The sequence below is a fragment of the Mya arenaria genome, chromosome 11 (genome assembly GCF_026914265.1).
Source record: "Mya arenaria isolate MELC-2E11 chromosome 11, ASM2691426v1".
In the NCBI taxonomy this organism is placed as follows: domain Eukaryota; kingdom Metazoa; phylum Mollusca; class Bivalvia; order Myida; family Myidae; genus Mya; species Mya arenaria.
Genome location: NC_069132.1, coordinates 67,291,175 through 67,307,077, shown reverse-complemented (window position 1 = coordinate 67,307,077; position 15,903 = coordinate 67,291,175). Strand labels below are relative to the sequence as shown.

At 33.0% G+C, this 15,903-nt stretch overlaps 1 protein-coding gene and 1 long non-coding RNA gene across 2 annotated transcripts; both read left to right on the top strand.

The window, feature by feature from the left end:
• Positions 1-5,454: 5,454 nt before the first annotated feature.
• Positions 5,455-10,322, top strand: LOC128208097 (uncharacterized). Its single transcript, XR_008256844.1, has 3 exons — positions 5,455-5,563; positions 8,646-8,682; positions 10,256-10,322. It is a non-coding gene; the product is annotated as an uncharacterized LOC128208097 (long non-coding RNA).
• Positions 10,321-15,874, top strand: LOC128208715 (cell death abnormality protein 1-like). Its single transcript, XM_052912263.1, has 4 exons — positions 10,321-10,387; positions 10,776-10,904; positions 14,137-15,219; positions 15,759-15,874. Exons 1-4 carry the CDS (start codon positions 10,321-10,323, stop codon positions 15,872-15,874), a joined length of 1,395 nt encoding a protein of 464 aa, XP_052768223.1.
• Positions 15,875-15,903: the final 29 nt, after the last annotated feature.

The following is a 15,903-nucleotide window of genomic DNA, read 5'->3' as shown; positions in this document are numbered from 1 at the left end:
CTTTTACAGGTAGAAACGTCTGCAAGACAATCATCAAAGCAGATAGTGTTATAATTGACGGCTCTGCAATTTTATATTTATTTCGCTGGCACACAAATGGAACGGTCAAGGGTTACATTTTCGAGATATTTAGGAGATATACTGAAAGGAAACTGGCCGACTTCAATGTATATTTTGTATTTGATATATACCCACCTTATTGTACCAGAAAACAAGAAACAGTTGATTTCTCTCATATGTGAAGATTCCCAGAAACGGGCTCAAAACACAAACTCGTTATAACTGGGGAAGATGATGTACCACTTGATGTTACAGAGAGTGTAACGATAAGACGGGAAGACATGCGAACAATATATGAAGAGGCGGATAATATCCTTGTTAAACAAATTGTTCTGGTTGCCAATGAGACTGAAAGTGGTATATGCATAATATCTGACGACACGGATGTGTTTGTTCTGGCCCTTTATCATTTTTAGTACATCAAGTGTCTTTGAAAGTATGAATGGAATCACCAATACAAGGCCGTGCAGTTATTGACATCAACGCGACTGTTGATGTTAACAAAGATATAAAACTGGATTTACCAGCAGCTCATGCATTATCCGGTTGTGACACAGTGGCGCGATGTCATGGAATCGGAAAGGGTACAGCTATAAAGATTCTTAATTCTCATTAATACACATTTGAGTCTATTGGAAATAAAACATTGACTCAAAACGTCATCGTCAGGGAATCGACGTCCTTTGTTGCTGCTTGTTACGGGCTCGACGGAAAAAATGCAATGGCAGACATAACACTTGTTGCATGGGCTAAAAAAGTATCCAGCATCAGCACCAAAGCTTCAGTCACTCCCCCCACAACTGAATTATTCATTGATAATGTAAAACGAGCGCATGAGTGATAACTCATAAGTTGTTCATGTGAAAGTCAAATGACGTGCATTAGAATACGATAGCGTTGTAATAGCTATTGACTGTCATGCAATGTGTTCTGTGCTTGTCGTGGAAAAGATATGTGCTGTAACGTACAGATCAATTAGGAAATCAATGTATAAGCTCGCTTATATAATATTTAACTAGACCGATGAAACACTGAAATCAAAACGTGTCAAATGAAACAAGTGTTTCCTATAGAGTTCTTTCATATACAATTTAAGTCTCTTTTGTGGTGTTATTAGTATTGAGTATATTAAGTACATCATTCATAAATTCCGTTTTTATCTCTTTGATATAGGTCAACATGTTTACCACAATGTTTATTTATAGTAAAAAGAATTGGAATTAAGTAGACGTGGTAACGTAAGTTTCATTACATAATCATGTATTACATGGACCTCTGCTAAAATGTGCAAAAGTATAATCATAACGTTATTCTTTTCAGTTATTTTGCCATGTTGTTATGGTTTTATATTTTCATCACGATGCATATCTGTCGTCAAAAGAACTAAAATTAAGTGGCCTTGGTTACGTATGTTACATTTCATTGTACCGTGAATATTATGGGTTGCTATTTTATATTAATGAAATATGAATATATGCAGTAAAGTTTTTTCGCTCGGATACAGTTTTATATTTTAAACACGACAATTATAAATCCCAAAATAAGAAAATGTAAATGAGTTGAGTAGACATTGTAACGTACATTACGAACATGACATAGTCATCTGCTCAAACTTGCAAATTTATTATAATTATAGTTTTGCTAGCACGTAGTTAACTTAACAATCACAAACCTATATAACACGATACACATGTACTTCATAGTATTCTCCTTTCTCATTATGCAATTGTTGTACTACTTTGGTAACTAATTTTTATCAAAAAGTGACAATTTGATGTTTTTTCATGAGCAAATGCCGTCTTTAACCAGAACATGTATACAGGAGATTGTTATTGCTGCGATGTAATCAGTTGTTATATAAACATGTATCTTAATAAAAAAATATAGTAATTGTATGTGTTTTTTCCTTTTTCGGCAGCCATGTTGGCAGCCATCTTGTTTTAGCTTGTTGCCCAAAGATGCCAGCGTGGCATCACTCGGATTCGTTAACTTAACGGTCTAACCTACTCAAAAATGCAAAAACATTTTGTATATACGCGATTGCATGGTTAAGTTGAATTTTGGCTTTTATCTGCCGGACTAATCCGTCCGTTAATTCGTAAGAATGTTTATTCGTTTGTTTCTTACTGCATTCATTTCTTCATCCATCCGTCCATTCATCCTTCCCTTTGTTTGTCGTTCGTTTGTTCGTACGTTCGTTAGTTCGTTCGTTCGATCGTTCATTCATTTTTTTATTCACTCATCCATTCAATAATCAATTGTTGCTATTCCAATTATTATATACTGTTTTTTTTTTATTTTATTTATTTAAGTTTTCATACGTTATTAGCAAGCTGAGTATATTTTGATTTCAAAATATCCAAAATTTGTCTTCTGTTTACTGCCTAACTGATGAAACAAACGGAAAAAAATCGTTGAAATGAAATTGATAGAACAGTTCTAAAACAACACGTATTTATAATGGGTGTAATGCCAATAAAACAAGCATTACAGAACTTGACTAAATAACGAATTGTGCCTTATTTGATGTAAAGGTCCAATATTCGGATGATGTTTGGTGTTATCGTTGCATTTGGTGTAAGCGTCCATGTGATGCTATCAACATGTGACAATTGTTCAATCAACCAATTAAAAAGATTTGATAAACTGAAGGTCATGGCAAATCAATCGTCGAATCTTACATTTCTATAATAATATATTGACGATTATGTTGTTCACAGCAATCAAATCGAAACGTGAGCTTAACTTAAACTTTGAAGAAGCTTGAGTTTGAGACGAGACTTGTGATACCAAACACGAATACCGTTTACCAAAAGGCGTGGTTTATATCACTATAATGGGTTTGAATTCTGTGTTTGGTACTCGTATGTGAAACATAGTAAACTGTCAGCCGTCTGCTTGTTCCAGCTATATCTTAACCATGAATGGACGGATTTTAAAATGATTTGGTTCAGCAAAAGACGGCAAATCGCGATAAAATGTCATGTCTATAGGTCAGAGGTCAATGTCACGCTTGAACTACAACCTTTCTTATAGACATTGCTGATTGGGAAGTTCTGATAACTTCGACTCTGAACAATTTCATTTTGTATTGATACATTTCCGGAAAAACGTAAATGCCTTTCTAATTTAAATCTGATATAATTTTCTTTGTTAAAAAATTGCTCAACTCCTAATTACAGCTTTGAATGTTAAAACGGATATATGAACTATTCTTACTAATTATTGAACCCCGTATTTTTACGTTCTTTCATTTCCGGTGTCGGAACATAGCGAATCCCTATTGAAATATACACCTGCGCTTGTTTATGATTTCAAAAAAAATATTTGTGGTGCCGTATCTTTGTATCTAAAATAATACTAATTTGTATGCGAACAGAAATATATTTGATTTTGAGACCAATCAGGTGTGGAACAGCGTTCCAATTGAAATGAGGTGCTCTAAAAACTACCTAGATTGTAGGAAGCTGATCCGCACCTGGACAGGTCCACCTTACAAATGCTAAATATGAAAATTATATATTATTTCTTCAGATAGAGATATTGAGAAACATAAGGTGTAGCACTGAATACTTTATAGCCTTTGTCTTGGTTAGTATTTGCTAGACAGGATGTGGTATTTATAAACCAGACAGTATTTCAGTGGGCATTTTGAGTTTTTTTTTATCAAACTCAAATTTCAAGGGCTAATGCTTTTCTTTGTTTTGGTTTTTAAATGTATTATTTTGTGTGTTTTTTTTCGGCAGGTTTTTATTAAGCTGTTACGATTTGGTATATTTTATTAACATTTTTAAACAATGGTAGGTGCTGTTATTGTTAGACCAGTGGCATGACAGAGAGTTGGATAGTTACATGTAAGGAGGAGTTGAGCTTATCATATGAGCAACCATGTTTATGTACATAACTGTTTCAGATAGTGTCAACAAAATTACATTAAGTACACCCTCTTAGCCATACTCTTTTCTACCAAGATAAAGTAAAGAAATGAATAAGATATTGTTTACCAACTACACATTACTATACCATGCTGTATTTTCCCGTGTACATTTTGCTTCTTACAACTTTTCTGTTTAAAATGCATACTATATGTTTCTTTAATTTATATTGTTGAAAGAACCAACCATTATAATGTGGTATGTAAAGTAGTGGAACCGTGCGCGTGTGGACTGACCGTACAGTCGGATAACTAGTTAATGTAATTATTGTATACTGTGCTCTAATCCATCTTACTTTTTCATTGTCTGCATGGGCATAAACATTTGTTGTAAATACCTTGTAAATACCTTTAACGTGTCTAACATTTTTGAACACTATGCTTTTAGCTCCAGGTCACCAGTTCATTGTTATGTTTTGCTAGAAAATATCTCACTTAGAGCATTATATTTTTGTCAGGCTACACCAGACTTTGAATAAAGATTATTTTTTCTTGAATTTTAGGCACACGTTAAATCTGTGGACTGCTATTTGAGAACGGGGATGCATAATCGGCCAAACGAAATTAGCAAAGTAACAATCAACACCAAACACGACATATATAAATTGTTACACCAGTATCTTGCTGCCCTTTTATACATCAGGAAGCGAGATACTTAAAATGAACTTGGTCAACATACCGTTAAATATACAATATCTTCTCTTTCTTTAATTGTTTTCAAGCATGCACGTGGTCATTGATTGTGGTTTCCATTGTTTGTCTTTGGTGACCAGACCTTATATTGTTTAAATTCCTCATACGCATTGATCTTGTGGCTCAAATATTTATTTTTAATCTCGGAAGAGTGCACTTCATTTATGAATCATCCTGTGACAAAATAACTTAGGTGTTGTATTGAACTAAGACTAAGTATCATCATCTTACCGATGAGCATACATTTTCTCATTACCAATTGAATGAACATGCATACTGATAGTCTTCTTCAATTGTTTTCTAACAATGTATTGTATATGGTAAATTGTAATAGCGTCTACTGATATTTATGTGGAAAACTACAGAAACAAGCTCAATAGCCAAAGGTTAAAGTAAGGTTAATGGCACAGGGTAAACACCGAAGACATAAAACACAAAAATAAAAAATAAGGAACATGGAACAACATCACAAAACTCCACAAATAACACAGTGCATATATATATTATATTAAAAACTAGGTATGTTTATCAAGAATTGTTAGGTACCGCCTTGGAAAGGTCAGTAAAATGTAAATGATAAAGCACTTATTTCGCTCTCAATCCACTCCGTAAATAATAATTTAGGTCAGAACACCAGAATACACCTCATGAACTGCATTGAAACAAGGACGCAAATGCTAAGTAAGAGCATCCTGACTGTTATTGTTGTATTGTCATATTAGGCTGATTGCGGTAATCAACTCTTTTTGTACATGGTGTTCGATCTGCGCTTTCAAAATTGTTATTATAAATAAAATATAATACAATAGTTTTAAGCCTGACAGGACCAGTTAAAATTCATTCGTCACGATGGCATGGATACAGATTTTCTGCTTTGTAAGTTTTATTCATTACACTATTACATTTAAGACATTTGCGAACGCGGGCACCTCTATGGTCCTGCGATACCGTTAAGTTTCCTTCCATTTGGTGTATTCAAACCTGAGAATTTTACAGAATATTAATCAACGCGTCTTCTGGCGGATAAAGTAACTCCATGACTGTTCGTCCAAGCATATAGAGGGGCAGTTGATGGCGTTCGGGCATTTGTCCTATTAGATTAGTTAAGCGGTCATTGCAAAATGATAGAAATACTATAAACATTGCTAGAATATCATTATTTTTACGTTATGAAAAAATGTAAGATCATTTGGTCTGATTGATATAAATAATCCATGCTTGTGCAAAAGGACTTATTACATTTGAATGTCATTCTCTAAGCCATTGATATTTGAAAATTACATAAGGGATCACAATTTATAAAATATAACAATGGTTTTAGAGACAAATATATACTCATTAATAAGATAAATTGTTTTTATAAAAGATGATAAAATCTGCATGCTGGCTTTCTAATTCAATAAATTAATAAATATTAAAATTGCTTATAGCTTCGTCACACTTTTTAACAGCAATTTAAAAAGCGCTTAAAACAGAACTATGGTTCAACTCTTAACTGTAAATTTTGAGTTATGAACCAGGATCCTACTTAAGTAATGGTACTTATGTTTAGAAAAGTAAATACTCATGTTTGGATATACGCTGGACTTTTTGAAACCATCAGGCGCCTACAATTGACAATGAGTAATGTATGTATTTATCTATTTGAACCTTTAATTGGATGATGGTATAAATTAAAAAGTTCATTCAACAGATAGTGAACACATTTCTCTTTGACTACTTGCTTTTTTGATAACATGACCTTGACCTTCACCACATCAATGCTTGTAGCAACCACAAGCTACTTTTTAAAAAAGTCTACATTATTTAGAATCATCTTGCCTACATTAGAATTTCAATAGGGACCAGTAAGGTCAAGGTAGCTGGTTCTAAAACAAGAATTCGCTCAAAGATTAGGAAACTTATGTAAAGACGTGCATTTGATTGCTTTTGGGGTCAGAAGAGTTATAGTCAAAACAGTCGTTCCTTAAAGCAAAACAACGGTTTCTGTTCTATTATTTCAGATATAATTGATGTATAGTTGAGGTTTACTGTTTATGTTGGTTATCTTTAAAACCGTTTTTGGCGGACACATGTTGACTGACACCGAGTGTTTTAGCTATGACTTAAATTTCTTCAAATATTTTACGTTTTCAAATCATTTGGAAGGAGAGAATATCATATACTAGTCGCTTTTATTTTTAATAATGTTTTTCTTTATTTGTTCCCAGTTTTAGTACAATGATGCTTTTTTATAATGAAACTCTATGATCACACAGTTTTCAACCTTTTAAGGCAGACTGTGTGTGAAGCTTTTGGTTTCTAACGATGACTGCATCGTATCTTTGAAAAGTATTTGCATTAGGTGCTCTGAATTGTTTCCCTCCGTCTGCAGATAGAGTTGGGATCTCTAATCAAAGAAGTACTTGGGGTTTACCTTTTCGTTTTTTATTATTATTTGTTTTATTGAAAAGTTTCCTCAAGTTAATGCATACTTTGATAAGATTTATCTTTTGCGTTTTATCTTTATTAAGAATTGTTGGGATAAGAGTGAGGTTTGTGCACATAAACTGGTTTAAACCCCCCGTAAATTTACATTTTACTGACCGTTCCAAGGCGGTACCTAACAATTCTTGATAAACATTTATTCATATATATATATATGTATATATATATATATATATATATATATATATATATATATATATATATATATATATATATATATAATTTATGCACTGTGCTGTTTGTAGAGTTGTGTGCTGTTCTATGTTTCTTGTTAGTGAATTTGTGTTCTATGTCTTTGGCGTTGCCCATTGCCACTAAACCGGGTTTATGTTTAAACTTTATGCTACTGAGCATGTTTCTGTAGCTTTTTGCATATATATTGTTTATGGTCAGTATCGCTTTTACAAAATATATAAGAATAGTTACTGCTCAGGAAGGAGAGAATACATTTCAGTGTTGAAAACTTTAAGCTTATGAAAATACTTACATTGGAATTGCATTTCGGGTCAATTGGATCATAGTTAATCACAGGTGTTGAATGTTGACTTGACCTTGCATATTGATATACATATATATATATATGCGTGTGTTACTAATATACAGATAAAAAGTTTTACTTGTTTTAGAAGTTACTTACAACAATGGTGTTCAAATGACAAAATCTATTTTTTTATATTTTTAACAAGATTATGCGATTGAAAAATATTTATTTTGTATCAAAAGCAATGAGTTAGCAATAAGGATTTTACTTTTTAGGTTAAGACAACCTTAATATTGAAGAAGTTAGATGTAGACATAAATGCTGAGATGACCGCAAATGTATACAAAGTTATATGAGTAAATATACGAATTTTAATGTAATTTTAAAGTGTGTCCTTAATTTGGGATTGGGATCAACGTGCACAATATATTCTTTAGTGATTTCATTATTATTATAGAACTATATGCACTGGAACAATATGACCTAATTTATCAACTTGTTATCTTGTGATAATGCTAAATTAAATATTGCTTCTAATTTAGTATTAGCTAAAGATAAAATAAATGCTAAGCTTTACTTATAAATACGAAAATGGTTTTAAACATAAAACTTAAGTCCAATGTTGATTTATTAAAAAATAAAGCGTCATCACACGTGAGTAAATACTGGTCTCTAATTCTCTGTGTTAATATTTGCAGATAGACATTCGAAGTTATATTATCTTGATAATTTTAATAAATATTGTTTTCAAGACAAATACTAATTATGTTATGAATCAATAAATCATCAATAGTATTTCGGATTACAAAAACAAAGTGCTGAATATATATATTAACCACATATTTCCATATTTTACCAAAAGTGTACAGTACCCGAAGAATGACGGTTTTGTTTAACATCTACTGGTGTGCTGCTAAAAGTATAATTGTATACTTAACAAAGCTGAGAGTCTTGGATTGCTTCATGTTTATCACACTTTTTTTGTTTCAGGCATATCTTCCCTGGATATTGCATACATGGAACTGGGGTAAATTAAATTTGAACCGATGAATTTGTTGGTTTTATTGATTCCGATACTAATAACCATGTTATTGTGATAAAGGTATCTGAGGTTTAACGAATAAACTATGATGTTTTAAATGTAGCAATAATAACAATTTTACTACTACGATGAAAAGTACAGAGACAAACTTTCTCGTCATTTACTTGTAAGCCCTGTATATCACATCGGGTTTTTTCTTTGCTTATTTTTCATACCTAATAAGGAATGAAAACTAATGACTCACTTAAATTCAGATAAGCGTAAATGTCATATGAATGATAAACCCACAATGAAATATCTGATCATTAGGAGATTCATATCACGTAAAATGTGGTAATAAGCATTCGTGTTAAGGACAATTGCTTATCAAAACCAAGGCTAATAGTTTAATGTTAATACTTGAAATATATACTGTACAGGTACTTCCAAACAATCCCCCCCCCTTTAAACTTTAAAAAACTTTTAGTGAAATATGTTGAAAAAATGCTGCATGAATAATTACTTAACTTATATTCTGCTGCAATTCTCGGTTAAAATGTGGATATAAACACATTGACTGCTACCAAAGACCGTTTCGGATATAATTACAAGTCAGCTTATTTGGATTATTGAATTTATTTCTCAAGTGGAGAGATTTAAAAAAAAAAAGAGAATGTATATTTTCAGTTAAAACGTGCCGTATAATACCGATATAGGTATTATTGTCAACACCCAATATTTGAGGTAAGAATCGAAAGCTACATGGGGTGACGGCACCGCAAGCCGACGGCCCTCAGGTGACTGCGCACTGTCAAAGCAATAAAGTGGAATGAAATCATTTTTTATTGAAATAAAGATCTATCATTTTGGACCGGCTGTTCGAAAAAGGATCCAATGCAAACAATTGTATTATCGGTATTAGAGGTACACACAAATATAGGGTATTGACATGAAGACTTATATCGGTCTTTTACGGCACGTGTTAACTAAAAAAACAACATCGTTCTCTTACATTCAAGTAAGGTATGCAGCAAATAACGTGCGAACACTCTAATGGCCTAGAAAAGGTCCGTATTTAAATCATATCAAGCACGTGTGGGACCTATTGAAGCCTACGTGCGCGCCCAGTCGCTGAAACCAAATCTCAGGGGGCTCACACGTGTTATTTATCAGAGGGGGGGGGGGGGCGGCCATCCACAAAATTATCTCCATTATTTGATCTTGCAGTCCATGTTAACCATATCTGTTAAGTTTGTTCCGGTGATCAATTTCAATAAAGTTCGGTTTTACATATTATAAAGTAAGTGTATTAAACTTTTATTGGTAATATGAAATTTTATCTGATTGCTATACCTAAATTATGTTAAAAACTAAGAGGCCGATTAGAAATTTGTCGATATATATATATAATAAATGTTATTGCGACAAAATGTATGTTTAAGTGATCGCACATATTCTACGAATTAAAGAGTTAAAGGGGTGATCTTGAACGGATTTAAGTATTTAAGACTATTCAAAACGGTATCGTTATTTCATTAATTTGTGATATAAGAGTCACCCTTTTTATTCCTGATTACAGACAGGTATGATGAATGCCTTGAAAGAGGAATGTTCTACTGTTATATTAGTGAGGAGTGTATCAGCATGGATAGGGTATGTGACGGTGTTTATCACTGTGCTTACGGTGAAGATGAGAGACCCCCTGAATGCAGTAAGTCATCTCTGCATATTCTCAGTATTATGTTCAAAATTATAAAAGACAAGAATAAATCGTATTTAAATAAACAATTCTAACAGACAGTCATTCACTAAAGTCATTGTTTTGTCATAAGGTGTTTAATAGTTAACATATTAAATTCATTTAAATATAATAAGCAAGGCATATGCTGTTCATAAAGTATAAATTGATTTTGTATACTTGTATTTGAGGCGATGTATATTGTTTGCAATGGTCGCAAAAAACTACACTTACTGTTATTTGTTTATAAGACCATTTAACTCTTTTATATCTAATAATGATGAGTGAATTCCTAATTTAAAACATACGTTCATATTCGTTGATTTGTGAAAAAGATGCTGCATGTTTCTCTTTCTTACAGCCATGAAGAGATGCCTTCAGAGAGGCGGGTTTTACTGTGACATCGCGCGTCAGTGCATCCATAAAAACATGGTATGTGACGGAATAGACGATTGCTACTTCGATGAAGATGAGTCTTCTCGTGCATGCAGTAAGTCATTTCTGTCGACCATCTATTATTAGTTGATAATGATAATAACAATGTAATGCACATCGTAACCTTATATTAAGCAAGACAAATGCCACTTTTGTATCTGTTATAAATTATAAAGTATACTATACTATACTAATAAGTTATTAAAGGAATAACTGTTTTAACACGTTATATTCGGAGTTTAATGGTCACAAACATCTTAAATAGAAAATATATTCTTTACGTCGTATTTATTTACCTACATCTGTAATAAACTAAGATACACATTATTCCAAATATAGCCACAAAATCTATAATCAAACACAATAAAAACTAAACATAGCTATTATTAAATATATATCAGTAAAAGAAGTTCGTTAAATTTAATTATTATATATATATTGCACTGTTAGATATTACTAAATATTTAAATTAATTGCCAATAAATAGTATTATTGCATAAATGATAACAATTCCGATCTGTAATGCCAATAAGTTTAACTGCTGGATTGAAATTTCTACGCGATCTATTTACAGCATAGTTAGGCCTAAAAAAATAAATTGTGTGGTTCCGGTCACCCGACCCTTCCTGGAAAATAGCGCCGACCCTACTGTTTTTTTTTGGTGCGACTTGCAAAAAAACCCACTCCAGAACGTCAGGAGTTTAAGCTCATAACAACCAAGATGAGTTTCGAAGATGTAGAGATAATGTTTTTGTTCGAGCCGGGGTCTGTATCCGAGATTGACATGTCAACACCCGACAAGGGGCCATGAACCCGTTTGTATGAAGAACAACTGTACGATATTCCTGCCGTACAATTTATCGGGAAATTCTTGGAGGTATATACAATGGAACAAAATGTCTCTGGATAAAAGTTTTCCCACACATAAGATTGAATGCCGGTCTAATTTTGATATACCCCACCCACAACTGCAGGACAAGGCATGATCCTTTTCACTTGTTATGTTGTTCTTTTAAACTGGGACTGAAACCTGGGTCTGTTGCCATTTGTACAGTTAATAAAGTATTCCTATTTTTACTTTTGGAGAATGGCAGAGAAATGTTTTTGAGATGCTGAAGCAGGTCAGTATTGTCACATTTAATTATCAATATGTTTTGCTTTCGGAAGGTGTGTGACGAAGGACAACAAAACTGGCAATGCACCACCTAATTGCATCGATGCTCAGCAATTTTACTTATATAACTGAAATTCTGTTGAAAAAGGACAAAAACAAAGCGAACAAACCTGTACCAAACTAGAAACCAAAAACAAAAACAAAAATTCCCTACCTACCCTACCTATTCTTGGGGGCCATGTTACCCGAACCACACAATTTATTTTTTGAGGCCTTATTATAAATAGTTCTGACATTCGTCCAATTTCATCCGAAGTTGTTTTCGATGGATAATGGCAGTGGAGTTCCAAATAATATAAATGAATAAACTTCGCTTCTGAAAGGGAGTGTATTTTGTTGTAGAATGATACTTATTTATAACCGTTTAATCATCTCAAGCTCATTCATGTCTAAAAAAATATGATTTATGATATAAATAGTTAAGCTTTGACATATGCTGTCACGTGGACTAAAACCATTGTTATTGACCGGGACGTTAGCGGTGGTAAATAATGGTTTTGCGGTCAATATGACAACACTATTTTACAGCTAGTAATCAAATAAATGTCTATGAAAACATATCATAATCTTTTGCATTTTAAGGAACCGTAAATTCTTTAGCCTAAACCTTTCTTACTACTATATTTAAATCTAATTTGATCATGTTGACTTTTAATACATAAAAGTAAGAATACTTTAGGAATCTGTTGATGGTAATTTAAAATTAGTTCATGGCAATTAATGTACCTCCGATGAGAATGCATTATAACTAATGAATAAGAATGTGTTCTTGTATTATTATTAAGTTATGTTGTATGTGGGTTAACAAAGACGATGTGTTTGAAGTGTCTTTTCTTTCTTTAGAATAATAGGATGATACGTGTTCTGAACTTAGTTTTCAATTAAAGGAGATATTTTAAGAAGCCGAGGAACATATATTGTTCTGGATGTATGCAGTAGAATAGGATGACAGGCATTTAATACATCTGTTCATTTTTTTCCAAATGAGCCTTTTAGTAATTAACCTTCATCAGTTCGTTAGACGGTAAAATTATTCAAAACGTTTTAAACTGTTTACCTGATAAGTCATTCAAACAAGATAAACGAATTATCAACTGCAGAATGATATACATTAACGTATGATATCATTTCCAAATATATTTTTAAATATTGTTTTGGCTAAAAACCGGTATGTTCGTATTAAAGATACCACAAACAAAAGTTGTGTTGACCGAGCAGTTATACGTTATAAAATCACCTTAAAACATTGAAGGGAACAATACAGGGGTATCCATACTGTCGGTTGGTCAGTTAGTCGGACGGGCAGTCTGTTGAGAAAAGTTTGTGGAGGGAAATACAACAAGTGTAGTCCTATCACTCTGATACTTGTTACACATTACCAGAATATTATGTGCCATTGAATATGAGTGTTACCCTTTGGGCTATTTTGGAGTAAACTGCTTTCACTGTTTTAAAGGAATCACTTTGACACTTTGGTACTTGGTACACATTATCAGAATATTATGTGCCATTGAATATGATAGTTACCCTTTGGGCTATATTGGAGTAAACTGCTTTCACTGTTTTAAAGCAATCACTTTGACACTTTGGTACTTGGTACACATTAAAACCTTACTCAAAGTATTGCCTAGTATATGCCCTTTCGTCCTTAGTACATTTATAGTTTTATTGGAGTTGGGGAAGCGAACTAAGAAGTATCGCTCTGATACATAGTGCCTGGCAGGTAAATCGTTGACCCAGGCCAACCATATTTGACCTTTGTGCCCTTGAACATCGTAATTAAACGTTGATTTTTGAAGTCAAGCCATACTCGCTTTATTGTTATTTTTAAATTGACCTTGACCCAAATAAGAACTACGTTAATTATTCTGTGGTGTTAAAATAAATGACGCTACAAGAACAAGCCCAGTAGGAAAAAAAGTAAACGCATGCGTGCATCACTCATGCGATAGCTTCAGTTTATTTCGCTTACAAATGCCTATTTGAATTACAGAAACATTGAATTCAGAACAAAAATACATTGATAATATTTACATTTATAAATTGAAATTTTACACAGTCATTCTTTATTTACTTTATAATTAGAGTATTGCAGAACTGTTTTCGTTTGCAGCTCTCAAACTAAAGTGTGAATCAAATTGGTCCTTAGAAGAAGGCTGCTTTAATCGATGCAAACCTGGTTATTTCGGCAATTTTTGTGAGAAAAATTGTTCAGAAAAATGTTTGAACAGGATCTGTAATGTACAAAGTGGAATTTGTACAAACTGTACACCTAGTAAATATGGCGAAAATTGCGATAAAACTTGCCCAGTTGAATGTTTGAATGGGAAATGTAATCGCTCAAGTGGCATTTGTCAGGAATGTACACTTGGTGTATTTGGCAAGTTTTGCGAGAAAGATTGTTCAGAAGAATGTTTGAATGGGATATGTAATAGCTCAAGTGGAATATGTAAAGACTGTACAACTGGTTATTATGGCAAGTACTGCGACAAAACTTGCCCAGAAGAATGTTTGAATGGGACATGTAATACATCAAGTGGAATATGTAAGGACTGTAACCCTGGTCACTTTGGCAAGTATTGCGAAAAAACTTGTTCAGATGAATGTTTGAATGGGACATGTAATAGCTCAAGTGGAATTTGTAAGGATTGTAACTCTGGTTACTTTGGCAAATATTGCGAAAAAACTTGTTCAGAACAATGTTTGAATGGGATATGTAATACATCAAGTGGAATATGTCAGGAATGTGAACTTAGTTATTTTGGCGAGTTTTGCGAAAAAAGTTGTTCAAATGAATGTTTGAAAGGGCTATGTAATAGCTCAAGTGGAATATGTAAGGACTGTACACGAACGTATTTAGAAAGTTGTTCGCTAAGATGTGGCCAAGGATGTCGCCAAAGAAACGGGTTTCCGCAATGTGACAGACAAACTGGCGAATGCTTGAACGGCTGTTATCTTACTTATGGAAGCTATTGCAACGAAACTTGTAGTAACTGCAAAAGACCTTACTCGGTTGTCCCGTGCGATTTCGACGGGGTATGTCTGTTGGGATGTGAAAACGATTATTGGGGCAAAAAGTGCAATACTAAATGCAGTGCCAACTGCCAAGGTGACGAACATGGAAACCGATGTAATTCATCTACCGGTGAATGTATAAACGGCTGTACTCCTGGGTGGAGTGGTATATTCTGTGGGGGTAAGATAAATGGTGAAAATGTCAAATACATGTATACTAGTTTAGATAAAACTGATTTGATAAAGTTACGTTATCGAAGTGCATCGACATTTATTTTATAATTATTACAATATTAATTCAAAAATACATTTTCAAATTTGTCAGATATGAGGTACTCAGTGAAACCGACCTTATCGTTAGTATTAATTTTTTATTCCCGATGACCCATTCGATTTTGCTTACTTAATACTACTGTGTAAAACAAATGACCGAAAATACATCGTATATACATAACATTTTGTATATTTGCTCTTTATTTTAAATTATCTGACTTTAATTATATACTTTGCAATCTTTACTGGACAAAAAAAATATTTTGTTGTATTATAATGGTATTTCTTCTTTTTTAATTTTATTTTCTGCAGATAAAAACACTTTCAAATGAAATCATTCGGAAATTTAAAGATTATTCAAGAAATTGTGGCCTGTTCATTTTTAGGTCGGGTTTATTTCGCTTGCCCAGCCATTTCTATTTTATTATAACCCTCTTTTGTATCAAGCTTCTTTAGATGTGAGCAGTTTGCAAACGACACCTGTGATAGTTATATCCGCTATTCTCACTGTGGTTGTCATTGTTGTCGGGAGTGTCTGCTTGTTATTGGCTCGAAAAGGGTAGGTGTCGAGGGAACCGAAGTAGCGAATACA

Excerpts from the sequence above, each read along its gene's own strand:
- LOC128208715 (XM_052912263.1), top strand. The coding sequence starts at position 10,321 with ATGGATAGGGTATGTGACGGTGTTTATCACTGTGCTTACGGTGAAGAT. Across the intron at positions 10,388-10,775 it reads TGAGAGACCCCCTGAATGCA|CCATGAAGAGATGCCTTCAG; the intron begins GTAAGTCATCTC and ends TCTTTCTTACAG. Across the intron at positions 15,220-15,758 it reads GAGTGGTATATTCTGTGGGG|CTTCTTTAGATGTGAGCAGT; the intron begins GTAAGATAAATG and ends TTTTGTATCAAG.